Source organism: Neolamprologus multifasciatus, chromosome 11 (assembly GCF_963576455.1).
Source record: "Neolamprologus multifasciatus chromosome 11, fNeoMul1.2, whole genome shotgun sequence".
NCBI classification, from domain to species: Eukaryota; Metazoa; Chordata; class Actinopteri; order Cichliformes; family Cichlidae; genus Neolamprologus; species Neolamprologus multifasciatus.
In genome coordinates, this window is record NC_140449.1 from 4,167,402 (window position 1) to 4,194,513 (window position 27,112).

The following is a 27,112-nucleotide window of genomic DNA, read 5'->3' on the forward strand; positions in this document are numbered from 1 at the left end:
GTTTGGTGTTGAAGCTGAAGCTGCTCGCGCCCTGCAGCTGCTGCTCAGTGATGAGCTTCATCAGCAGCCTCCATGTTTGTGTGTCCATCCAGTACTTTGATTTTGTGCTGTGTCGTGAGCATTAGAGACTAAAAGGAGCTTGCAGCAGTTTAACAATCCTTTATATCAGCCAGTCTTTGTAGTGTCTGTAGATGTGAGTTACACGTTGCACCATCAGAGTCAAACACCGTAGCTTTCCTTTGCTCTGCCTTCAGAGCTGTAGAGGAGACGTGCTGTCTTTGTGTTGTCCATAAATCTGGCTGCTTGGCTGCTGTTGGGACGGAGCTGCTAATCCATTATCCAGGCTTTTAAGACATCTGCAGACATGCTGCAGCCCTCAACATAATAACACAGCAAAAATGCCACACACACTTTGAACATGCTATCACACAGTAAGTTCACTTTGGCCATAGCGCCTTATCACACAGTAAACACAGAGAGCGGCTCTGTGCCTGCATGACAGTGACAGAGTGTTCACATTGCAGACAGACGGCCTCCTGCTGCCAGCTGCGCACATTAAATCTCTCTTCTTCTCGTCTTTGGTCTAACAGGTGGGTTTGTTTAACTTCCGTCCGTCTGTGCGCCCGGTCCCGCTTGAAGTTCACATCCACGGTTTTCCAGGACAGCACTACTGCCCCCGCATGGCCAGCATGAACAAGCCCACCTTCCAAGGTGCAGCTTTGTACACACTGTTTTTGCACGTTAGCACATGTGCACGAGAGTAATGGTAACTCACGTGGTAATACTCCTTGACCATGTGCAATATTGAAACTAACTCTACTGTTTTGGACTCCGCAGCGATACGCGCTCACTCTCCAGCCAAGCCTGTGCTCATTTTTGTGTCATCACGAAGGCAAACTCGCCTGACCGCCCTGGACCTCATCGCCTACCTGGCTACAGAGGACAACCCCAAACAGTGGCTGCACCAGGATGAGAGAGAGGTTTGCTGACACACAGCTGCTCTTTCATGCACGCTGTGCTCATATGTAATAATAATATTCAAACATTTTAAAGACCCTCAAGGTCACCTTACATTAGTACAACAAAATAAGTAGTGTATATATATTACACACACACTTCTGTTTATCCTGGGCTGGGTTTGGGGGCCCAATCAGAGAAGCCCAGGTCTCCCTCTCCCACCTCCTCCAGCTGGCCTGGGAACGCCAGCTGAGAGATATAATCTCTCCAGCGTGTTCCAGGTCTGTCCCGGGGCCTCTTCCCGGTGGGGCATCTTGGATCCATATATAATCTTTTACACAGAATCAAAATTATGGAAAAAATAAAAACTTCCAGGATCAAGATTATTGGCCCCTCGATTGTAAGAGTTAGTTGTGGAACAAACAAGCAGCAGTGATTGGTTGTCGTTACACGTCTCCTGATCATTCCCAGCCTGCTCTTCCGTGGCAAATCTAAAACTCCTCCACGTTTGATGGGAGGGATTCAGGCCAGGGCTCTGAATATTCACTGGATTTCTGGAGGTTGCTCTTCACTGGGAACACGACATGTTTTGGGTGATTGTGGAAAACCACCCAGTTCTACTGCTGACTGCTGCTGAGCTTTCTTTCTAAATGTTACGTGTCCTTCTGTCCTTCCATCACAACATCACTGTCACTTCTACACTGATGCCACAGCATGATACTCCCTCAGCCGTGTTTCAGTGCTGGGCCGGCGTTCACCCTCCCTTCTGATGCCTAATATATGATTAATTCATAGATTTGGATTCTTTATTAATGATGTTCACAGTGAATAAGTTAAGTTAGGCCTCCCTTCATGGACACTGAGAACATGTAATGAGCTGAGCACTGTGCCCGTCCTCACCCTTCTGTTACCTGTTTATTTGTCTGGATTAACATTACTAATCTAACCTAAATTATAGATGTGAAAGTCATAGCTCTGCTTTCCTGGGCCCTGCAGACTCAGTAAATATGCCTGTCTTATACCACAGGCAGATTTCTGTGTGTATAGCCCTCCTGCCTCAGTGTGTGTGTGTTCCACTGATATATGCTGCTGCCTGCTGCTTCCCTGCACCGGCCTGTGTAACAGCTCAGCTTCCTGCTGTTTGACTGACAGGCTTCTAGTGATGGCTGCTTAACGCTCGCCGGGGGTCACCGCCACGACAAATCCCATCTCTGACCTGACAGCTCTTTCTTCCCTCTGCTGCTGCTCTCAGGGCCTGATGTTTCTCTTCCATTTGATTTCTACAGCCTGAGCGTTATTATCTCATACCCACTGTTTCACTTCAGTTAGTGTATTTGAAATTTAAAATGTCATTTGAATCACTGTTTTTCTTCAACGTCATCTTTCTTTCTCCCAAAGCTGGGTTGGAATTGGTTCTTATGTGCATCGTTTCATTTTACTGCTACACAGACACTTCTCAGAATAATGACATATTATCTCATATGTATATATATATGTACATATATATATATATATATATATATATATATCTATACATATATATGTATATATATATACATATATATATATATATACATATATATATACATATATATATATGTATATATATATATATGTACATATATATATATATACATATATATATATGTACATATATATATATGTATATATATGTACATATATATATATGTATATATATATATATATACATATGTATATATATATATATATACATATGTATATATATATATATATGTATATATATATATATATATATATATATATATGTACAGGCTGTATAACACGTTTAAGTTTATCGTACTGAAGCACTGGGACTAGAGAGCTCGTTACTCCTCAGTGAGATTTGTTTTTCTTACTAATCACTGTTTGTGCTCTGGTTTGTTTGCAGATAGAGGACATCATTGGCACCGTTCGAGATTCCAACCTGAAGCTGACACTGGCCTTTGGGATCGGCATGCATCATGCAGGCCTCCATGAGAGAGACAGAAAGACTGTAGAGGAGCTGTTTGTCAACTGTAAGATTCAGGTATTCCCTCACCCCGGTGCTGGGCTGCTAATCTGGCACAGCTGATGCACATGTAGGCTGATGGGTTAGTGTGTCTATAAATATACAGGCTACGGTCCTAGCAGCACTGACAGCAGCCTGTTCATTCATTTGCATAACTGACACTGGATTGACCAATCGAATCTCTTAATGCAACCGGCCCCTCCCCTGCCCTTCCTGTGCGCTCATGCACCTAATAGAACTGCAGTTTAGTGAGGAAGAAGTGACTGATAAGGACGGACAAACAAAAGTAAAAAGTGCTTTACAGTGTTGTTCACATGGCTCTTTGGCGTTCTCATGCACGCACATGTTTCCAGCTGCACTCTCCTGCTCACACACCACACAGCTCTCTCCTAAGGCAGCTACTGAAATGAGGACGACACGGTTGGTGTGATGGATGACAGCTGTGGCAGCCAGCCTCCCCTGGCACCGCCCCCTGAACCCACTGCTCCACCCTTCCCCTGCAGCTGAGCCACAAACCACACCCTTCCACAGTGGGGTCAGCATCTGCATCTGCTGACCCCACTGTGCGTGTGAAGGCAGACAAACTCGAACCTACTGCACCAATGTAGTGCACATAGAAATGCAGCATGTGTGGCAAAATTCAATTCAGTTTTATTTATATAGCGCCAAATCACAACAAAAGTCAAGGTGCTTCATAGATACAGAGAAAAACCCAACAATCATATGACCCCCTATGAGCAGCACTTTGGCGACAGTGGGAAGGAAAAACTCCCTTTTAACAGGAAGAAACCTCCAGCAGAACCAGGCTCAGGGAGGGGCGGGGCCATCTGCTGTGATTGGTTGGGGTGAGAGAAGGAAGACAGGATAAAGACATGCTGTGGAAGAGAGACAGAGGTTAATAACAGATATGATTCAATGCAGAGAGGTCTGTTAACACATAGTGAGTGAGAAAGGTGACTGGAAAGGAAACACCCAGTGCATCATGGGAATCCCCCGGCAGCCTACATCTATTGCAGCATAACTAAGAGAGGATTCAGGGTCACCTGGTCCAGCCCTAACTATATGCTTTAGCAAAAAGGAAAGTTTGAAGCCTAATCTTGAAAGTAGAGATGGTGACATGTTTAACAGTGTTAAAGTCTGTGTTCGGTATGACCTCCTTATTCTTCATCACAGCCTGAACTGTCTTAGGAAAGCCTTCCTGTCATTTCCTTTAGTGGTCTTCAGGAATAGTTTTCCAGGCTCTTTGAAGGACATTCCAAAGCTTTGGAATTTCTGCAATTGGGCAAAACCCCAGCTGTCTCCCTCTGTCTGCCTGTCCTCACTTCCTGTTGTTCTGTCTGCTCCACACACAGGTCTGTTAGTGCTACAGAGGATGAATGCTGCTACATTAATCCTGTGCACAGTTAGACGCTGTCACGCCTCAGCTGCTGTGTCTATATCTCACATCCTGTTTGGTTGTAACTCATTTCTAAAACGTCACCAGGTTCTGATTGCTACCAGCACTTTGGCCTGGGGAGTGAACTTCCCCGCTCACCTGGTTGTCGTCAAGGGAACCGAGTACTACGATGGCAAATCCAGGCGCTATGTGGACTACCCCATCACAGGTACAGCTCAGTGACAGCCTGGGTGTGGTCTCTGTGGAACAGGAAGTGTGCTTCCTCCAGTCTGTGTGACGTTAAACTCCGCATTAAGAAGCTCTCTCATATAGCTGTCACTGACGCTCAGAACAAACCGCATTAACAGATCGTAAACATTCTGCTCTAAAGGTTGTGTGTAACAGTGTGTGTGTGTGTGTGTGTGTAGACGTGCTGCAGATGATGGGGCGAGCAGGCCGTCCTCAGTTTGATGATCAGGGCAAAGCAGTCATCCTTGTCCACGACATAAAGAAGGATTTCTACAAGAAGTTTCTGTACGAGCCGTTTCCTGTAGAGTCCAGGTAACAGCACAATCTTCATCATCAGGATTCCTGCCATAGTCATCTGTTAGTGTCAAAGACTGCGCCCATCTGTGGATGTCTAATGTATTTAAATCTTTATGACCCGTTACTGTCCACACCAAGGTTAAAGTAATGTGATATGTATATGGCCTTATGTGAAAGTACACTGTGTGTGTGTGTTTGTGTGTGTGTTTGTGTGTTTTACACTGTGTGTGTGTGTTTTACACTGTGTGTGTGTGTTTGTGTGTGTGTGTTTTACACTGTGTGTGTGTTTGTGTGTGTGTGTTTTACCCTGTGTGTGTGTTTTACACTGTGTGTGTGTGTGTTTGTGTGTTTTACACTGTGTGTGTTTGTTTTCCACTGTGTGTGTTTGTGTGTTTTACACTGTGTTTGTGTGTTTTGCACTGTGTGTGTGTGTGTGTTTTACACCGTGTGTGTGTGTTTTACACTGTGTGTGTGTGTTTTTTACACTGTCTGTGTGTGTTTGTGTGTGTGTGTGTGTGTGTGTTTGTGTTTTACACTGTGTGTGTGTGTGTGTGTTTTACACTGTGTGTGTGTGTTTTACACTGTGTGTGTTTGTGTGTGTGTGTGTGTTTTACACTGTGTGTGTGTGTTTTACACAGTGTGTGTTTGTGTGTGTGTGTTTTACCCTATGTATGTGTATTTCTGTGTTTTACACTGTGTGTGTTTGTTTTACACTGTGTGTGTGTGTTTTACACTGTGTGTGTGTTTGTGTGTGTGTGTGTTTTACACTGTGTGTGTGTGTTTTACACTGTGTGTGTTTGTGTGTGTATGTTTTACACTGTGTGTATTTGTGTGTTTTACACTGTGTGTGTGTGTGTTTTACACTGTGTGTGTGTGTTTTACACTGTCTGTGTGTGTGTGTGTGTGTGTTTTACACTGTGTGTGTGTGTGTGTTTGGGTGTTTTACACTGTGTGTGTGTGTGTGTTTTACACTGTGTGTGTGTGTTTTACACAGTGTGTGTTTGTGTGTGTGTGTTTTACCCTATGTATGTGTATTTCTGTGTTTTCCACTGTGTGTGTTTGTTTTACACTGTGTGTGTTTGTTTTACACTGTGTGTGTGTGTTTTACACTGTGTGTGTGTTTGTGTGTGTGTGTTTTACACTGTGTGTGTGTGTTTTACACTGTGTGTGTTTGTGTGTGTGTGTTTTACACTGTGTGTGTGTGTTTGTGTGTTTTACACTGTGTGTGTGTTTTCCACTGTGTGTGTTTGTGTGTTTTACACTGTGTGTGTTTGTTTTCCACTGTGTGTGTTTGTGTGTTTTACACTGTGTTTGTGTTTTACACTGTTTGTGTGTTTTATACTGTGTGTGTGTGTGTTTTACACTGTGTGTGTGTGTTTTACACTGTCTGTGTGTGTTTGTGTCTGTGTGTGTGTGTGTTTTACACTGTTTGTGTGTTTTACACTGTGTGTGTGTGTGTTTTACACTGTGTGTGTGTTTTACACTGTGTGTGTTTGTGTGTGTGTGTGTGTGTTTTACACTGTGTGTGTGTGTGTTTTACACAGTGTGTGTTTGTGTGTGTGTGTTTTACCCTATGTATGTGTATTTCTGTGTTTTACACTGTGTGTGTTTGTTTTACACTGTGTGTGTTTGTTTTACACTGTGTGTGTGTGTTTTACACTGTGTGTGTGTTTGTGTGTGTATGCTTTACACTGTGTGTGTGTGTTTTACACTGTGTGTGTTTGTGTGTGTGTGTGTAACACTGTGTGTATTTGTGTGTTTTACACTGTGTGTGTGTTTGTGTGTTTTACACTGTGTTTGTATTTTTTACACTGTGTGTGTGTGTGTTTTACACTGTGTGTGTGTGTTTGTGTGTGTGTGTGTTTTACACTGTGTGTGTGTTTTACACTGTGTGTGTGTGTGTTTTACACTGTGTGTGTGTGTTTTACACTGTGTGTGTTTGTGTGTGTGTGTTTTACACTGTGTGTGTGTTTGTGTGTTTTACACTGTGTGTGTGTGTTTTACACTGTGTGTGTGTGTTTTACACAGTGTGTGTTTGTGTGTGTGTGTTTTACCCTATGTATGTGTATTTCTGTGTTTTACACTGTGTGTGTGTGTTTTACACTGTGTGTGTTTGTTTTACACTGTGTGTGTGTGTGTTTTACACTGTGTGTGTTTGTGTGTGTGTGCTTTACACTGTGTGTATTTGTGTGTTTTACACTGTGTGTGTTTGTGTGTGTGTGTTTTACACTGTGTGTATTTGTGTGTTTTACACTGTGTGTGTGTGTTTTACACTGTGTGTGTGTGTTTTACACTGTGTGTGTGTGTGTTTTACACGGTGTGTGTGTGTGTGTGTGTGTTTTACACTGTGTTTGTATTTTTTACACTGTGTGTGTGTGTTTTACACTGTGTGTGTGTGTTTGTGTGTGTGTGTGTTTTACACTGTGTGTGTGTTTTACACTGTGTGTGTGTGTTTTACACTGTGTGTGTTTGTTTTACACTGTATGTGTGTGTTTTACACTGTGTGTGTGTGTTACACTGTGTGTGTGTGTGTGTGTGTGTGTTACACTGTGTGTGTTTGTGTGTGTGTTTTACCCTGTGTGTGTGTGTGTGTTTTTCCCTGTGTGTGTGTATTTGTGTGTTTTACACTGTGTGTATGTGTATTTCTGTGTTTTACTCTGTGTGTGTGTTTTACACTGTGTGTGTGTTTTACACTGTGTGTGTGTGTGTTTGTGTGTTTTACACTCTGTGTGTGTGTGTGTTTGTGTGTTTTACACTGTGTGTGTGTGTTTTACACTGTGTGTGTGTGTTTTACACAGTGTGTGTTTGTGTGTGTGTGTTTTACCCTATGTATGTGTATTTCTGTGTTTTACACTGTGTGTGTTTGTTTTACACTGTGTGTGTTTGTTTTACACTGTGTGTGTGTGTTTTACACTGTGTGTGTTTGTGTGTGTGTGCTTTACACTGTGTGTATTTGTGTGTTTTACACTGTGTGTGTTTGTGTGTGTGTGTTTTACACTGTGTGTATTTGTGTGTTTTACACTGTGTGTGTGTGTTTTACACTGTGTGTGTGTGTGTTTTACACGGTGTGTGTGTGTGTGTGTGTGTGTTTTACACTGTGTTTGTATTTTTTACACTGTGTGTGTGTGTGTTTTACACTGTGTGTGTGTGTTTGTGTGTGTGTGTGTTTTACACTGTGTGTGTGTTTTACACTGTGTGTGTTTGTTTTACACTGTATGTGTGTGTTTTACACTGTGTGTGTGTGTGTGTGTGTGTTACACTGTGTGTGTGTGTGTGTGTGTTACACTGTGTGTGTTTGTGTGTGTGTTTTACCCTGTGTGTGTGTGTTTTTCCCTGTGTGTGTGTATTTGTGTGTTTTACACTGTGTGTGTGTGTATTTGTGTGTTTTACACTGTGTGTGTTTGTTTTACACTGTGTTTGTTTGTTTTACACTGTGTGTGTTTGTTTTACACTCTGTGTGTGTGTTTTACACTGTGTGTGTGTGTTTTACACTCTGTGTTTGTGTGTGTGTTTGTGTGTTTTACATTGTGTGTGTTTCTTTTACTCTGTGTGTGTGTTTTACAGTGTGTGTGTTTTACACTGTGTGTGTGTGTGTTTGTGTGTTTTTCACTCTGTGTGTGTGTGTGTGTGTGTGTGTTTGTGTGTTTTACACTCTGTGTGTGTGTGTGTTTGTGTGTTTTACACTGTGTGTGTGTGTTTTTGTGTTTTACACTCTGTTTGTGTGTTTTACACTCTGTTTGTGTGTTTTACACTGTGTGTGTGTGTTTGTGTTTTTTACACTGTGTGTGTGTGTGTGTGTTTGTGTGTTTTACACTCTGTGTGTGTGTGTGTTTGTGTGTTTTACACTGTGTGTTTGTGTGTTTTACACTGAGTGTGTGTGTGTGTTTGTGTGTTTTACACTGTGTGTGTTTGTGTGTGTGTGTTTTACACTGTGTGTGTTTGTGTGTTTTACACTGGGTGTGTTTGTGTGTGTTTGTGTGTTTTACTCTGTGTGTGTGTTTTACACTGTGTGTGTGTTTTACACTGTGTGTTTGTGTGTTTTACACTCTGTGTGTGTGTGTGTGTTTGTGTGTTTTACACTCTGTGTGTGTGTGTGTTTTTGTGTTTTACACTGTGTGTTTGTGTGTGTTTGTGTGTTTTACACTCTGTTTGTGTGTTTTACACTCTGTGTGTGTTTTACACTGTGTGTTTGTGTGTTTTACACTGTGTGTTTGTGTGTTTTACACTGTGTGTGTGTGTTTGTGTGTTTTACACTCTGTGTGTGTGTTTGTGTGTTTTACACTGTGTGTTTGTGTGTTTTACACTGTGTGTGTGTGTGTGTGTGTGTGTGTGTGTGTGTGTGTTTGTGTGTTTTACACTCTGTGTGTGTGCTTTACACTGATTTGTTCTCCTTTGTCAGACCCACTGGTGCTCTGAGGGCCTCACAGCTCTCTTCAAGTCTTACATTGATGTTTATCATAAACGTAAACATTAGAGATAAGAGCAGCGGCGAGATGTCAGGGCGTTAAATGATCCGTGTTTCACCCGTCACTCTCCGAGGACGCTAATAGCACCTACACGATAAAAGAGATCACACGTTTTGTCTCGCTGGTTTTTGTTGAGTATTTATATGATGGTGTGTTGGGTTCAGTGTAGCCAAGAAATTACAATTAATGTGAGTAATATTTCAAAAAACAGCTCATTTTTTCAGTGTCGCTGAAATGTTTTATATCAACGTGGACGTGCTGCATACTGGAGCCACTACAGTTGTTGTAGTGAACAGAGGGAGTACGTTTTTAAATGCAGTTTTTGGACAGCGGTCATACTTTGTGACATGTGTGTGTTCTGGTCAGAGGGGAAAATCTGACAGGAAGCTAGAAAGACTCTGGGAATCTTTCAGAGTAAACAGAAAAAAGATGCTTTCACTATCTTTTCGAATGATCCCGTCAGACCAAATGCGGAGGTTTGTTTTACACACACATGTTGAATGAAGTCGTTCAGAACACGTACTCTCAGCTCATGTTCACTGTAATCATGCATGAATGCAACATCAGCAGTGTCGTTAATAAAGATAAACTGGTGACCTTATACACTGTCATTATAGTCTCCTCCCTGTTAGCAATAGCATTCACGTGTTAGCACAGGTAGTATGTAATCAAAGCAGACAGTTTATCTCTAACATCAGCAACAGGCTTGGTATCAGATATGATTCGTGTTCTTTGTAGTGTGACTGAAGTCTTTGGACTGCACTGTCACTGTAGAGCACCGTGATGACACTGGTGGGGCAGCCATCCATGGATCAGAGCCCAGGGTTTGTTTCCTGTTCAGTATCGGGCTGCAGTAGTTTGTGTGCATGGCTCTGCTGCAACATGTGGTCCCCGCTGTCCTGGAAACCACTGCAAGTGATGCAAAATTGTATTTACATGCTTTTAGGTGCTGGTTTCACAGCACCATCGTTACCCTCAGCATGCTGCTGTTTAGAAAGGCCTACAGTGATAAGTTAACCAGCTGATGTGTCGTATCCTCAGCCTCCTCGACGTGCTCTCTGATCATCTGAATGCTGAGATTGCTGCAGGAACCATCTCATCCAAGCAGGACGCCATGGACTACATCACCTGGACCTACTTCTTCAGACGGCTGATGATGAATCCCAGGTTAGCCCAGCTCCCAGCGCACACACACACACACACACACACACACCTACCTGTGCATAGTGTAGACACAGCCTGGTTATTGCTGTGATGTGTTGTTCAGTCAAACATCTGCTATGTAGACAGAGCCCACTCCAGAACATTCCAGCCTGTTGGTAATTGCACGCCTGTCATCCCACATTTACCACTGACGGAGGCCCAGCAGTGGCACTGTAACCCCGCAGGCCTGTGAGTCCAGATGATATCTGGATTCAAACTGGGATTTTGGGCCAGTGTTCACATTTCAGAGAGGCTTTGGAGCATCGCTGCAGTCATTTGTTGTCATCTGCTGCAGACTGTGGACACACAGCGTCTGTGTGCGTCCCTCACTGCAGCCCTACTGACTTCACTGTTTCTCACTGAAAGATGAAGCAGTGATTTGATCATCAGTTGTTATAAACAGCATTACAATCACAAAGCAGCCTGCTGGGTTTCTAAATAGTGTTCATAGTAAATTATTATACTTTTGTTTGCCTGACAGCTCCGTGTTGGCTATATACAGACACCGGACTGGTAAATGAACTGGTTCTCTACTCATCTGAGCACTCAAAGCACTTTACACAAGCACTTTTTCCTAAGTGCTCCCTAACTGCATTCACACACATTCACACTCTGATGGATGCACCGGAGAGCGTGCCCAAGGATGTTTGGCATGCAGACTGGAGGAGCCTGGGATCGAACCTTCTGGGCAGTAGGTGACCTGCTCTACCTCCTGAGCTGCTGGAGATGGAAACCAGTCAGAAATGGATAACTGGATCAGGATCAGACTGGTTCAGCTGGTGTCTTTGCAGGCACAGAAGAAGCATGTGTGCTCTCACCTCCACAGCACATACCTGTGATGTCATTCTTGATACGCTGAGGTGATTGGACAGGGTTGGAGCATAGGAGCAGCTTCCTTCAGGTTTGTCTTCATCGTGACAGGCAGGTAGTGTCTGCATCACTTCCACTGTTACCCCTTTGATAACAGCAGTAAGGCTCCCAGCCGTGTTCAGAGTGTGTTTGACAAACGCAAACAACAGCAGCTTCAGCTCTGGATCAAACCATTCCCGTCTCCCTGCTGCCATCTCCTCCTGAAAAATGGAAGAACCCAAAAGTTCTGTTTCTTCCTTTTCTCGTGCAGAAACTTGCGGACAGCTCATCAGTGCTCACCACTTTTAGCAGCGCATGTTGTGAGGATGAATTTTCCACAGAAACACATGGTGTTCAGTGTGTGTATATATTTACATGTTACATGAACACAAATTCACAATTTCATGTGTCGTTTTCACGATACGCTGGGTGTGTAACAGCAGGAATGCAGGACAGCCTAGTTATAGCTGACTCTTTCTGTGTGGGATCCAAAGACTGCATTCCTGTTAGGTCTGCAGCCAGAATGAAAGAGACGTCTCTTTACACTCAGCAACTGTATCCCTGTGTCTGCCTGTGCTGGCTCTACACATGATCCAGATCCCTGACACCAGAGGTGTGGGGACAGTGCTGAGCATGCTGCAGATGAGTGGGCGCGTTCAGATTTTACCGACTGAGAATAGAAATAAATGTGAGAATCACCTTTGAATAATATTCCATCTGTCCTGAGCACTCGATTAAAGTCTGATAGAAACTCCTAGTAAGGACGGACATAAACCACAATAACAAAGATGTGTTTTCCAGTTGGGCTGCACATTGCTGAGAGTCTTTCAGATGAATTGTGGGCCTCATGATGGCTGAATCCTGACACACGGCTGTTGATTCATTTAAACTAACTTAGATGAGATTAGATGAAACTTTATTAATCACTCGGGTGGGAAGTTCAGTTTCCAGCAGCACTGACACAAGGTGCATGTTACAGATACAATAAAGGGCAATGAGAGTAAGGATATAAGCATAAATATACACATATATAATATATATGTTTACTTTACTTTAAACATAATTTTGTTAATTTGGTGATTAGTTATTAAATCAAAGATCCCCAGTTTGAGCCCAAGAGGAGAATCCTCCCCGAGGAGCCCCCACCCTGCTGAGCTCCCTGTGTGGAGACACACTGACAGTTTCACTTTCAGGTTCTGGGAATAGATGCCTAACAGAGCACATCCAGCTGAAAGGTTTTATTATTGTTTCAAAGTGAGTTTTCTCTGCTGTTGGAGCTGATAGGAGAGGAAGCAGCACCATGCTCCCTCTGCAGAGGAAGCAGCACCATGCTCCCTCTGCAGAGGAAACAGCACCATGCTCCCTCTGCAGAGGAAACAGCACCATGCTCCCTCTGCAGAGGAAGCAGCACCATGCTCCCTCTGCAGAGGAAACAGCACCATGCTCCCTCTGCAGAGGAAGCAGCACCATGCTCCCTCTGCAGAGGAAACAGCACCATGCTCCCTCTGCAGAGGAAGCAGCACCATGCTCCCTCTGCAGAGGAAGCAGCACCATGCTCCCTCTGCAGACGTTGGTTCAGTTACCTGTGAAGCTTCGGTGCTTTCTGGACCTTTTTTGTCAGCTAACAGTAGTTCACCTGTAGCTGGGCGGGCGGCGAGTTTTTGGCTAACAATAGTTATTTCTGTGTTTGAGACTCAGTGATGGTGAGCTCAGCTGACAGATCAGCTCCACACACACATACACACACAGACACACACACACACACACACACACACACACAGACACACACACATGTTTGTGCTCTAACAGCTGGGCTCACCTCAGATTATTAGATCCACTGTTTGTACTCTCAGTGTGCCGTCCTTCTCTCTCTCCACAAAGCTGTGTGTTACATCACTGCTGCTTCAGGCTTTCATTCCCATAACACACACACACACACACACACACACACTCCTCGTGCCTATGGTACGACAACGTTTCCACATGCCCCTGGTACACTGCGCAGAAACACCTTGCCACACGCACAGACACACACAGGAGGAGGAGGAGCGCTGCATGTGAATGTTATCACAGTACAGCCTGATTTAAAACTGGATCCCTGTGAAACCGTAAGTGTTTAATAAAGTCAGAGGTGAGCAGAGCTGCCTGACACACGAGGAGTCATCCCATCAGCCGTCAGAGAGGATGCAGGTGTAAGGCGCTCCACCTCAAAGTCCATCCACCTTTTATCAACAGTTCATCGCCTGTCTGAAACAAACCGCTGCCCTCCTCTGCCCGTCCTCACACATCGTAGCATTCACTCTCACAAAACTATTTCCCAAAGTAAGAGACTGAACTTGAGCCCAGAGCAGGACTGTAGACTGAAGGATTCATTATTAAACTGTAGGACTATTTTCTGCTCGTAGGCCTGTGATAATAACTGAGAAGAGTCAGTGACTCAGTTTGAGACATGCACACATATCTGATTTTAAAACAAAAGCATCAATACGAGTTTATAAAAACTATCTTACAGTTACGATTCATCGTTTTGTCTTATCAGCTTCAGAAAACATGAAACGTGGTTTTTAACTGACTATAGAGAACCAGATGGCACTAACTAGCACAACTGCCCGTCAGTAATGACCCTGTTTTCCAGTCTGACCACGATGTTGTTGATACATTCACACAGATTTTGTTGTCTCGGACCTTCAGCATGGACAAAGCCACATGTGCTGTAGTCTCCCAGCAGCACAGGCACAAATATTGGCTTTGTGAGCTAATGGAAGTTGTCTTTGTTTCTGCTGCTGCTGACTCTCAGGTGGGAACTGTTAGCATCTCCGAGCATTGAACCCATTTTTGCCCCTGTTGTCTTTTTTTAGGTAATAACGCTGCAGCCTGATTTTCCTGCAGGAGTTTGTCTCAGCTGTGCAGCCAGGAAACAGCAGCTCTGCTACTCTGTGTTTACTGGAAGCTAATGCTGTTCCACCATCAGCATGTCCTGCACACGCTAACATGGATGTTATTAGTGTTTACATCCTAGCATTAGCCAGTTTGTAGAGCCCACGCTACAGCGTGTGCCCTCACAGTCTAAGGCTGGTGTCTGACCTCCTGTACTGAAGGCGGAGCAGCTGACGGCGTCTGTACTCAGGTCGTCACAGAAAGACAGCGTGTGCTAACACCCAGAGCCTGCTGACAGCTTTGATGCCGTAGCTGTTCACTGTCACCAGCCTTCCTGTGCTGTGATTGGTGGATCAGCCAGCTGTGTAGAAGAGCAACGTTACAGCATGTGAGATGATTGCAGCAGTCAGCGTGCTGATTGGCTGATCCTGATTCATTGTCATGGTGATGAGGCCAGTGCAAATGTGAGGCTTTCTTCTTTTAATATTTTTGGATGTATTCATGTTTTTAAACATTAAACATGGTAGTTTGACAACAGTTTGACAATTTGAAGCTAATATTTCACAGCAAGCGTTACACATCTGTGCACAGTAAACTGCTCAGGCCTGTGATGATTTCACACGTAAGCATGTTTGTGTGGAAGCAGAACCATAAAGCTTCAAGGACGTCTTTCAGGTGTCTTAGGTGTTGCAGTTCAGTAGCTGTGACCCAGAGTCACAGAGGGTCTGCAGACAGGAGAGACCTTCACCGTCAGAGGAGACGTTGTGCTTTAGTGGTTAAACCAACGTCTACATGTGCAGCTTTTATTTTGAAGGCAAAGCTTCTCCATGCTGTGCTCGTCACAGTTGAACTGCTGAGTAGCTGGCGGCTGTTTGATTCCTGTGTTAGCGTCTGCTCCTACACCAGCAGCGATGTGGAGGTGTGGCCTGTTTTGCATGTATGCTCCTCCACCTGCAGCACAGGTGGAGGAGCATACATGATGTCACACCAGTGGGAGACCACAGCAGTGTTCAGTGCATGTCCTACACATCAGCACCAAATAGTCTGGTTGGTATCAAATGAACATCAGTGACAACACGTGGAGCTGCTGACACAGATATCAATGATCATTTATTTATTGATTATAAATCAGCTGTTTCACCTCAGATGAGCTGAGGAGGACCCTCAGTCCTGCTCTGAGCCCCGTGTGATTGTTTCCACTGTTCTGTTGTTCAGTTATTACAGCCTAGAAGACGTCAGCCACGAGTCTATTAACAGGTATCTGTCCAACCTGGTGGAGAGGAGCCTGCGTGACCTCGAGGGCTCCTACTGCATTGAAATTAAAGAGGTGTGTGATGTTTCCAAGCATGCTCTCTGCATGTGTCACAGGTGTGTTCAAAGGTTTCCTGTCATCACCTCCGCAGGACGATCAGTCGACGGAGCCTCTTACCTACGGTCGCATTGCCTCCTATTACTACCTGAAGCACCAGACCATCCGCACGTTCAAGGAGCGCCTCAGGGCGGAGCTACCCATACACGAGCTGCTCTCTGTGCTCACGGTGAGTTTCGTCTGCAGCCAGGTCATCCCTGCACACAGCTTTCACTGAAGAGTGACTCCTGGGTGACTGGATCACCTCATGCTGTCATCTGTCTGTCTTTGTTTATGTTATTGCTGAAAAATAAGCTGTTAGTGTGAATCTGCTCTTTGAACAGAGCATCATCCACCTGCCCAGGATTCACCTGTTCATTGAGCACAAACCACCACTTTAACCTTTTCATGCTCCCAGTTATGAACCAGGTGAAGGCACAGGGTTATAGCCAGTTTAACACATCAGCACAGCTGTGAGAAAACGCTCTGTATGTAGAGACACAAAGGTCTCAAGACTGAGACTGAGAGGTGTCATCAACTCTGGCAGAGGTAGAAGACAAAGATTTCAAAGACTGTAGAAACAAAGTGAGAGATTTGTGTAAAGAACAGAACAGCCATGACCCCAGGCAGGAGCTGCAGTCCCACAGCAGCAACACTCACACCTCCACATGGCCCCGCCCCATCTGATAAACATGCTCCACACAGACTGAACCTCCTTCTGGTTTGGCTGCTGCCGTCACAGGACACAAACACAGTCCTGTCTCACATTCGAAGGCTCTGCTTTGCTGCTGAGCTCAGTGCAAAGTGAAATCTGACAGCTCATAAAAACATGCAAGGCTGCAAACAAATCCTCGAGTTAGCAGAACGTTTGCAGCGCGGCATCACAGAGCTCGCTGCACGTTAGTGTTTGCCCCAGTCTGAGCAGCTACTCTGCTGTTTCTTCATTTATGTTTCTGTGCATCAGCTGCCTGATGATGTTCTCACTGTTCATCATACAGCTGCTGGTTTTACAGATGTGGTCAAATACAAAACAAACCGATGCAGAAAATGTGAAAAGCTGTCAGCTTGTTCCAGGCTCACACCAGTTACTGTTAAACACAGCGATCAGAATAAGATCCATGCTGGAGCAAACCTTTTCCTTTTAACTGAACTCAAAGCCAACAGCCTGAGTTTGACTCTTCATTGAAGCTGCAACATGACATTAGGACATGCAGCCATGAAGCCTCCTCTGCTGCTCTGTGACCTCCTGATGAAGCAGCATTAGCAGCGATTAGCTACCATGTGACATTTTGCTCTGCTTGAAACAGAAGTTCATGTTTGCTTCAGTCTGAAATCTCAGAAGCTGTCTCAGCATAGCCACGGCTGACCTGGAATCAGCCAATAAGAACTCAGTCCAGGCTTTACACGGACGTGTCCTCATAGCCTTAATCAGACTGAGATCTGTAGATCTGTGTGTGTGTGTGTGTGTGTGTGGGTGTGTGTGTGTGTTTTCCTCCTGCATTACCTCTTTAAGGCTATGTCCACACGTACTCAGGTATTTTTGAAAACGCTGATTTTTCTATGCGTTTGCGCCTTTTGTCCACACGTAAACGGTGTTTACACCGTTTACGTGTGGTGTAAACGGTAAACGCCTGTCAGGGTAAACAGGTAAACTGTCAGGGTGGATATTTTCAAAAACACAGTTTTTGCATTTACGTGTGGACGAGGAAAACGCAGAAAACGGAGAAAACGCAGCATCAAAGGTGTGCGCCTTTTTTGACGTCACACTGTGCACCACGTTATTGTTTCGGTGAAATGAATTTCTACAATACTGTTACTGTTAATTGTTCTCTCTGCAGTGTTTAAATGCTTACATATACACACAGTTACTGTCCCTCCACACATACGACTCGGTTCTGCTTCTATGCCCCAGCTTTGTTTACTTTTTCCCACCGAGGCTTCTAGACTTCTGGTTGGCCAACATTTCTGCACGGTTAGGAATATTCAATTCAATTCAATTTTATTTATATAGCGCCAAATCACAACAAAAGTCGCCTCAAGGCGCTTCATAGATACAGAGAAAAACTCAACAATCATATGACCCCCTATGAGCAAGCACTTTGGCGACAGTGGGAAGGAAAAACTCCCTTTTAACAGGAAGAAACCTCCAGCAGAACCAGGCTCAGGGAGGGGCGGAGCCATCTGCTGCGATTGGTTGGGGTGAGAGAAGAAAAACAGTATAAAGACATGCTGTGGAAGAGAGACAGAGGTTAATAACAGATATGATTCAGTGCAGAGAGGTCTGTTAATACATAGTGAGTGAGAAAGGTGACTGGAAAGGAAAAACTCAATGCATCATGGGAATCCCCGGCAGCCTACATCTATTGCAGCATAACTAAGGGAGGATTCAGGGTCACCTGGTCCAGCCCTAACTATATGCTTTAGCAAAAAGGAAAGTTTGAAGCCTAATCTTGAAAGTAGAGATAGTGTCTGTCTCCTGAATCCAAACTGGAAGCTGGTTCCACAGAAGAGGGGCCTGAAAACTGAAGGCTCTCCCTCCCATTCTACTTTTAAATACTCTAGGAACAACAAGTAGGCCTGCAGAGCGAGAGCGAAGTGCTCTAATAGGGTGATATGGTACTACAAGGTCATTAAGATAAGATGGGGCCTGATTATTTAAGACCTTATATGTGAGGAGCAGGATTTTGAATTCTGGATTTAACAGGAAGCCAAAATAGGAGAAATCTGCTCTCTCTTTCTAGTCCCTGTCAGTACTCTTGCTGCAGCATTTTGGATTAACTGAAGGCTTTTCAGTGAGTTTTTAGGACTTCCTGATAATAATGAATTACAGTCGTCCAGCCTGGAAGTAATAAATGCATGAACTAGTTTTTCAGCGTCACTCTGAGACAGGATATTTCTAATTTTAGAGATGTTGCGCAAATGGAAGAACGCAGTCTTACATATTTGTTTAATATGTGCGTTGAAGGACATGTCCTGGTCAAAAATGACTCCAAGGTTCCTCACATATATCGCCACCTGTTGCTTTGGCATGTTCCTAGCAGCGTTTTCCTTCATTTCTGCCTTTATGTGTGGACGGGATCATTTTTTAAAACGAAAACGGAAAATCTCCGTTTTCAAAAATACCCGTGTACGTGTGGACGTAGCCTAAAGCTCCCTCCTCTGTCTGTGGAGCTCCGTGCTGCCTTTCTCCATCACTCTGATATGCACACATGATGGCACTCAAAGATAAATCATTTAGGAATCATTGTAGCTCTGGCCCCTCACCCCCCCCCCCCCCCCCCCTGCTCCAGCCGTAGCTTTAGAGATGCTAGCTTCAGCAGTGATGGATGGAGGCTAAACGGTCCAGGCTGGGAGGCTCTGGCAGATGCCTCCAGCGGAGCCTGCTGATGGGACTACATTAGCCGAAGTTGAACTGGAGTGAATTAGGGGATAGCAGCCATGCGTGTCCATGCATCTGACTGTGCCTCAAGTACAAACTGTGCTGAACACACAGATGCAACATGAACACTGATACCGTCCCAGCAGCCACAGTATTTATTAGCATTTAGCACTTTGAAGAAATGTAGAGAGAGTTTAGTGGAGAAAAAATCTGAACCGTGGTGCCAAATCTGGGTTTGAGTGCTGGGTGGAAAACACAAGTGTGGGCAGCTACATGCTTTTAGCACACATGCTCTGATTTAAACGGTGTGACCACAGCATGCTTTGCACTTCTTGTTTCACTTTTGATCTCCTTCAGGATGCAGAGGAGTATGCCGAGCTGCCCGTCAGACACAACGAGGACCAGCTGAACAGCCAGCTGGCTCAGCAGCTCCCCTTGCAGGTCAACCCCCACTCCTATGATAGCGCACACACCAAGACCCACCTGCTGCTGCAGGCCCACTTCAGCCACGCCCAGCTGCCTTGCAGCGACTACACCACCGACACCAAAACTGTGCTGGACAACGCCATCCGCATCTGTCAGGTAGCCGACACTCAGCAGCTGACGCAGAGCTTCCTTCGTGTTTTTCACTTTAGCTGCTACTCTGTGTTCATGCAGTACTAAAGACTGAAGGGATTGTTTGCTGTGCTCTAAATGATCTGTGCAGCACAGTTTGTGATTCCTCCTGCACCTCACGAGGACACCTGCTGTGCTCTCTGCAGTGGTGAACATGTCTGCTGTCACTGGACAGTTTTCACTCGTGTGTCACTTGTTGCTGCTCTGCAGTAGCTGCTGCAGGAAGGTTGTACTCAGACGTGTCTGTGACCGTCCACAGTCCTGATGGGCAAACACACGTCTGATCTTATATTTGGTACACATACCCATTCATTCATTTTCATCAGACGAGCTGATAAATATATGGATTTGATCAATATTATTTATTCTAGCAGTGACGACACATTATCAGCTGTATCAATGTTTCTTTGGAATATACAAAGTTTACTTCTACAAATATGTAGAAGCACCGTGTCTGTCTGTGTGTGAGCAGGCTACAGGTGTTAACACCCCTCTTACATCTTTATGTTGAAGAATGTGGAAGATTTCATTTAGTGTGGTAATAATCCCTTCCAGCTGATAAAAGCAGGAGTTGAGCTAACACGATGCTAACACGATGCTAACACGATGCTAACACGATGCTAACACGATGCTAACATGATGCTAACACAATGCTAACACAATGCTAACACAACGCTAACACAATGCTAACACAATGCTAACACACACCTACAGCCAAATGGTCGTAGCTTCTATTGTTGTTGAGTGCTGTGCTGCACATGCACGGTGCTCACGTGTTGATGGGCTCAGTGCTGTAGATGTTTAGAATAAGGGGAACGTGAAATATTAGCATGTGATTTGTAGCCGATCCATCTCATCAATAACCCGACTGTCAGCAGTGTTGGGAAGGTTACTTTTAAAATGTATTCCATTACAGATTACAGATTACATGTCCCAAAATGTATTCTGTAACGTATTCCGTTATGTTACTCAATGAGAGTAACGTATTCTGAATACTTTGGATTACTTAATATATTATCATGCTGTTTACAACTACATGAATGTACTATTGCTGTGATTTATTACTGTTACTGAAGGTCCGCGGCTCCGAACCGTAGTAAAGGGACCTCTGGCTAATACGGTGGGTTCATGTTGGCTCGTAGCTGAAAACTAGCTTTACTTTGTTGTCTGGGTCAACTTTGCTAGCAGAGACAGAGAGAGGCGTTGAAAGGCTGCTCCAACAGAACTTATTGTTTCAGAGGAAAACACGAACACGGTGTACAGTCGAGTCTTAATAGCTTACTTACAGCTGGGCTCGTCAGGCTCTCTTCTTGGCTGCAGTGGTTATTATTATATTTACATGCTTCCAGCTCCCGTTTTTGCTCGATGACAGCTCGTACTTTTCCTTTTTCTCCCTCCCTCGCTCACAGACACATAACGGGTATGGCAGTCCATTCTCCCTGCAGCACGGACTACACTGCCCATGATGCTACATTCTTTAGAGCTATACCTGTAGCATTCTGCCTGTTAGCTTAGCACAACAACAACAAGGCCTCTCTCACCCAGGAAACACGCAGAGAGAGAGCGTCACCCTGTAACCATGGCAACCGTAACGCTGCCGCCTGGAACAACAGAACGTAGCTGTCAAACAAAACCCAAACAGTCCTGACCCGCCACAATATGAAACAGGGAAGTACCGCCGTGTAATCCATTTATTTCAACAAAGTAACTGTATTCTAAATACCACCTTTTTAAACGGTAACTGTAACGGAATACAGTTACTCATATTTTGTATTTTAAATACGTAACGGCGGTACATGTATTCCGTTACTCCCCAACACTGTCAGACGTTAGCTGTGTGGCTGGACCCTCATTGTGTGGCGCCTGCAGAGATCAGCTGACAGTCTCTAACATTAGAAACCTAATAGAGTCAGTAACACTGACAACAATGAAGCCGGTGGTGTTTATGGAGCTCCTCAGTCTGTTTGAAGTGAAGTGGCGGCTGTAAGCCATTGTCCACAGCTCCGCTGGATGTTTGTGTGCATGTGCTTGTGATTTTCCACGGTGTGTTCGTGCAGCTCGTGGATGTGCTCACTGCTCTGCTGAAATTCTTCTCATCTCCAGCTTCTTTATGAGGTTTTTTATTGTGTGAATGTATATTTTTATTGAAACTTATTGACACATAACGTGAACATGTCGAATGGAAAGACAGACTTGCTTATTAATCTGTGAGTCTGAATGATCCACCCTGAGTGGACGCTTCCCACAGTGATCCACTCTGAGTGACACAGAGATGAGTCCTGTGAGCTGAAGCGTCTATGTTATGTTAGGACAACAAAGTTGGGTGGAGGTGGGTCTCTGATCAGCTCCTCTAACCGAGTGCTCACAGGGCCTCTGATCAGCTGGTGATGTTGGGTGGAGCCCTGCTAGGACTTTGGCCACAATCTGCTATTAATCGATCAATCATTTTACTCCCCTCTGTGACGCCCACTCTGTGGTTTGACTTTGCAAATGAAGAATAACGTTTGTGTTCAGCCACCTTAAAGCCAACCACAGAGTGATGGGAGATGCCAAAGAAGTCAGGAGACGAGGCTTTAGGTTCTGTTCCACTGTCACACCAGCTGCAAACCACGAGATTAAAACCATTAAAACATTTCAAACATGTCCTGTAGTCGTGTATTTGTGTCACATAGCTCTGCTGGCTGATCCCAGACGGCTTCACGACTGTTTATGTGCCAGGAACTGTCTTCTGTGTTTGCTTCAGGCAATGCTGGATGTAGCTGCCAACGAAGGCTGGCTCGTCACGGCCATCAGCATCTGCAATCTCGTGCAAATGATCGTCCAGGGCCGCTGGCTGCGCGACTCCTCCTTGCTGACGCTCCCACACGTCGAACAGCGACACCTCGGTCTGTTCAGGTAAATGGGAGCGCTCGTCGCTCTGCTCGCTGTGCAGCTTCTTCATCTAAAGTAAAAAAAGCCTTTAATCATCCTAATGTGTGACTGTGAGTAGAGTTTAGGATTCAGTGTTGCTTCACAGTTAGAAGCTGAGCGTGAAGATTAGGTCGAGTGATTTAGAGACAGATGCTTGCGGATAGGGCGAGGTAGAGGGGGGTGATGTACCTGAAGCCTGAAGCTGTTCCCACCTTCAGGTGTAAATCTCAGTAACACTGTGCAGTCACTCAGGTACAAACACAAAGCCTGGATTTTAATGGTAAGAGCCAACCTTGTCTCTGATGCCTCCTGTTGTAGGAACAGGGGAAACAGGAAGGGGCAGGGAGGTTTGGACGAGCCAATCGAAGGACTTCCTGAGCTGATCGCTGCCTGTAATGGAAAAGAAAGCGTCTTCTCTGCTATGGTGGCCCGAGAGCTTCATCCGAGTCAGGCTGCTCAGGTAAGGCTGCAGAAAAGATTCATGTGCAAATATGAAAGCAGCCGGTCTGCTGCAGGAACAATGGAGCGATGTAAGCATGGCTCCGCCCCGTGTGGTCCGTGCACATCACACACACAGCAGTGTCACAGCGACACGCCAGGATCCCCAATTACAGCTCCAATGTAAGTGCTAATTGCAGCAGTAATGAGAGTGTCCGGGCACGGCAGCAGGCCCTGCAGCTTCACCCAATCGCTGCCTCTGCTGCCCCCACCTTCACGTTTACCCCAGCTCCCCGCCGGCCTGCAGTGTGGCGGCCTCTCTAATTAAATAATTAGATGTGCAGCAGCGTTCCTGTCTGACTGTCTCAGGAAGAGTAATCCTCACATAAATAGCTTTTCCCCTCCGTGCCCCCCCACTCAGACGGCCGCACACCCTCCTAGCTCTGCTTTTGTCTTCATCCCTCTGTCTGCGTTTGTCCTCTGCCTCCCTCGTGGCAGCTTCTTTGGGTTGAAGCAGCTAACGAGGTCCGCCGCCGCCTCGGCGTCACAAGTCGCCATTTTATTTCTAAGCTTCACTTTCACACGTCTGCAGCTTTGACTGGACTCATGCTGCAAACAACAGAGGTGATTTCCTGTCCACTAAAACATATATGAGTGTATATAACATCCAATCATTTCCACTGCTGGCTAACATGTGACTCCACTGTGCAGCCTGTCAAGCTTCTTCTTACCAGCTCTTCAAACAAGGTTCAAACACAGCTGTGTCACAATGAGTGTGTGTGATCGTGTGTGTGTGATCGTGTGTGTGTGATCGTGTGTGTGATCGTGTGTGTGTGATCGTGTGTGTGTGATCGTGTGTGTGTGATCGTGTGTGTGTGAGATCGTGTGTGTGATCGTGTGTGTGTGATCGTGTGTGTGTGATCGTGTGTGTGATCGTGTGTGTGATCGTGTGTGTGATCGTGTGTGTGTGATCGTGTGTGTGTGATCGTGTGTGTGTGATCGTGTGTGTGATCGTGTGTGTGTGATCGTGTGTGTGTGATCGTGTGTGTGATCGTGTGTGTGTGATCGTGTGTGTGTGATCGTGTGTGTGATCGTGTGTGTGTGATCGTGTGTGTGTGATCGTGTGTGTGTGATCGTGTGTGTGATCGTGTGTGTGTGATCGTGTGTGTGTGATCGTGTGTGTGATCGTGTGTGTGATCGTGTGTGTGTGATTGTGTGTGTGTGATCGTGTGTGTGTGATCGTGTGTGTGTGATCGTGTGTGTGATCGTGTGTGTGTGATCGTGTGTGTGTGATCGTGTGTGTGATCGTGTGTGTGTGATCGTGTGTGTGTGATCGTGTGTGTGTGATCGTGTGTGTGTGATCGTGTGTGTGTGATCGTGTGTGTGTGATCGTGTGTGTGTGATCGTGTGTGGTGATCGTGTGTGTGATCGTGTGTGTGATCGTGTGTGTGTGATCGTGTGTGTGGTCGTGTGTGTGGTCGTGTGTGTGATCGTGTGTGTGATCGTGTGTGTGGTCGTGTGTGTGTGATCGTGTGTGTGATCGTGTGTGTGATCGTGTGTGTGATCGTGTGTGTGGTCGTGTGTGTGTGATCGTGTGTGTGGTCGTGTGTGTGGTCGTGTGTGTGGTCGTGTGTGTGTGATCGTGTGTGTGTGATCGTGTGTGTGTGTGATCGTGTGTGTGTGATCGTGTGTGTGTGTGATCGTGTGTGTGGTCGTGTGTGTGTGATCGTGTGTGTGGTCGTGTGTGTGTGATCGTGTGTGTGTGATCGTGTGTGTGTGTGATCGTGTGTGTGTGATCGTGTGTGTGTGATCGTGTGTGTGATCGTGTGTGTGATCGTGTGTGTGTGATCGTGTGTGTGATCGTGTGTGTGTGATCGTGTGTGTGTGATCTCGTGTGTGTGATCGTGTGTGTGATCGTGTGTGTGATCGTGTGTGTGTGATCGTGTGTGTGTGTGATCGTGTGTGTGATCGTGTGTGTGTGATCGTGTGTGTGTGATCGTGTGTGTGTGATCGTGTGTGTGTGATCGTGTGTGTGTGATCGTGTGTGTGATCGTGTGTGTGATCGTGTGTGTGTGATCGTGTGTGTGATCGTGTGTGTGTGATCGTGTGTGTGTGATCGTTTGTGTGGTCGTGTGTGTGGTCGTGTGTGTGTGATCGTGTGTGTGTGATCGTGTGTGTGATCGTGTGTGTGATCGTGTGTGTGATCGTGTGTGTGTGATCGTGTGTGTGATCGTGTGTGTGTGATCGTGTGTGTGATCGTGTGTGTGATCGTGTGTGTGTGATCGTGTGTGTGTGATCGTGTGTGTGATCGTGTGTGTGTGATCGTGTGTGTGTGATCGTGTGTGTGTGATCGTGTGTGTGTGATCGTGTGTGTGTGATCGTGTGTGTGTGATCGTGTGTGTGATCGTGTGTGTGATCGTGTGTGTGTGATCGTGTGTGTGTGATCGTGTGTGTGTGATCGTGTGTGTTGATCGTGTGTGTGTGATCGTGTGTGTGTGATCGTGTGTGTGATCGTGTGTGTGTGATCGTGTGTGTGTGATCGTGTGTGTGTGATCGTGTGTGTGTGATCGTGTGTGTGATCGTGTGTGTGATCGTGTGTGTGGATCGTGTGTGTGGTCGTGTGTGTGGTCGTGTGTGTGGTGTGATCGTGTGTGTGATCGTGTGTGTGTGATCGTGTGTGTGATCGTGTGTGTGATCGTGTGGATCGTGTGTGATCGTGTGTGTGTGTCGTGTGTGTGGTCGTGTGTGGTCGTGTGGGTCGTGTGTGTGTGATCGTGTGTGTGTGATCGTGTGTGTGTGTGATCGTGTGTGTGTGATCGTGTGTGTGTGTGATCGTGTGTGTGGTCGTGTGTGTGTGATCGTGTGTGTGGTCGTGTGTGTGTGATCGTGTGTGTGTGATCGTGTGTGTGGTGATCGTGTGTGTGTGATCGTGTGTGTGTGATCGTGTGTGTGATCGTGTGTGTGATCGTGTGTGTGTGATCGTGTGTGTGATCGTGTGTGTGTGATCGTGTGTGTGTGATCTCGTGTGTGTGATCGTGTGTGTGATCGTGTGTGTGATCGTGTGTGTGTGATCGTGTGTGTGATCGTGTGTGTGTGATCGTGTGTGTGTATCGTGTGTGTGATCGTGTGTGTGATCGTGTGTGTGTGATCGTGTGTGTGATCGTGTGTGTGTGATCGTGTGTGTGTGATCGTTTGTGTGGTCGTGTGTGTGGTCGTGTGTGTGTGATCGTGTGTGTGTGATCGTGTGTGTGATCGTGTGTGTGATCGTGTGTGTGATCGTGTGTGTGTGATCGTGTGTGTGATCGTGTGTGTGTGATCGTGTGTGTGATCGTGTGTGTGTGATCGTGTGTGTGATCGTTTGTGTGGTCGTGTGTGTGATCGTGTGTGTGATCGTGTGTGTGATCGTGTGTGTGTGATCGTGTGTGTGATCGTGTGTGTGTGATCGTGTGTGTGTGATCGTGTGTGTGTGATCGTGTGTGTGTGATCGTGTGTGTGTGATCGTGTGTGTGTGATTGTGTGTGTGATCGTGTGTGTGATCGTGTGTGTGATCGTGTGTGTGTGATCGTGTGTGTGATCGTGTGTCCGTTAGCTCTGGTAAAGTGCTGCAGATTCATAATGCCCTGTGTGTTACACAAACAGCTTGTGTTCATAGTTTCCAACGTTCCTCAGGCGTGGGCGTTCCTGAGCCATCTCCCAGTGCTGGAAGTTGAGATGAGCATGAAGGGCTGGTGGGAGGAGAGCCAGGAGCAGACCGAGCGTCCCATCCCTGCAGCAGGAGCTAACCTCAGGAAGGAGAGCAGCTGGCTGGACGTCCACGCTGACCAGGAGTATGTTCTGCAGGTGTCGCTGAGACGCCTCAATCTGGGACAGCAGAGGGTCAGTATCCACATCACTAACAGGCAGCTGCTCCCAGTTTGAACAGTTAGCAGTTGAGCAGAAGCTGAGCGCAGAGGCTGCTGGGACGAGCTGTGCTTAATAATAGTTCATGTAGTGCTCATTACAAACCTGCAGAGAGCAGCAAACTCGGCCTGCACAGAGCGATGACAGTCTGACTTTCAACAGTCACATATTGAACGTGTAGCTCGTGAGTAATGAAGGGAAATGCATGTTGTCAGCCTCA

General features: G+C 45.8%; 1 protein-coding gene and 1 long non-coding RNA gene across 2 annotated transcripts in view; both read left to right on the forward strand.

The window, feature by feature from the left end:
* ascc3 (activating signal cointegrator 1 complex subunit 3) overlaps positions 1 to 27,112 on the forward strand; it is a 155,950-nt gene that overhangs the window by 125,478 nt on the left and 3,360 nt on the right. Inside the window, 12 exon segments of the mRNA XM_085176471.1 lie at positions 591 to 711; positions 838 to 980; positions 2,867 to 3,004; positions 4,470 to 4,590; positions 4,790 to 4,922; positions 10,415 to 10,540; positions 15,518 to 15,629; positions 15,706 to 15,840; positions 19,387 to 19,611; positions 22,388 to 22,539; positions 22,873 to 23,014; positions 26,662 to 26,868. Coding sequence (XP_085032597.1) covers positions 591 to 711; positions 838 to 980; positions 2,867 to 3,004; positions 4,470 to 4,590; positions 4,790 to 4,922; positions 10,415 to 10,540; positions 15,518 to 15,629; positions 15,706 to 15,840; positions 19,387 to 19,611; positions 22,388 to 22,539; positions 22,873 to 23,014; positions 26,662 to 26,868 — 1,755 coding nt within the window.
* On the forward strand, positions 15,847 to 17,723 carry LOC146507628 (uncharacterized). The gene is made up of 2 exons (XR_014876702.1): positions 15,847 to 16,092; positions 16,200 to 17,723. It is a non-coding gene; the product is annotated as an uncharacterized LOC146507628 (long non-coding RNA).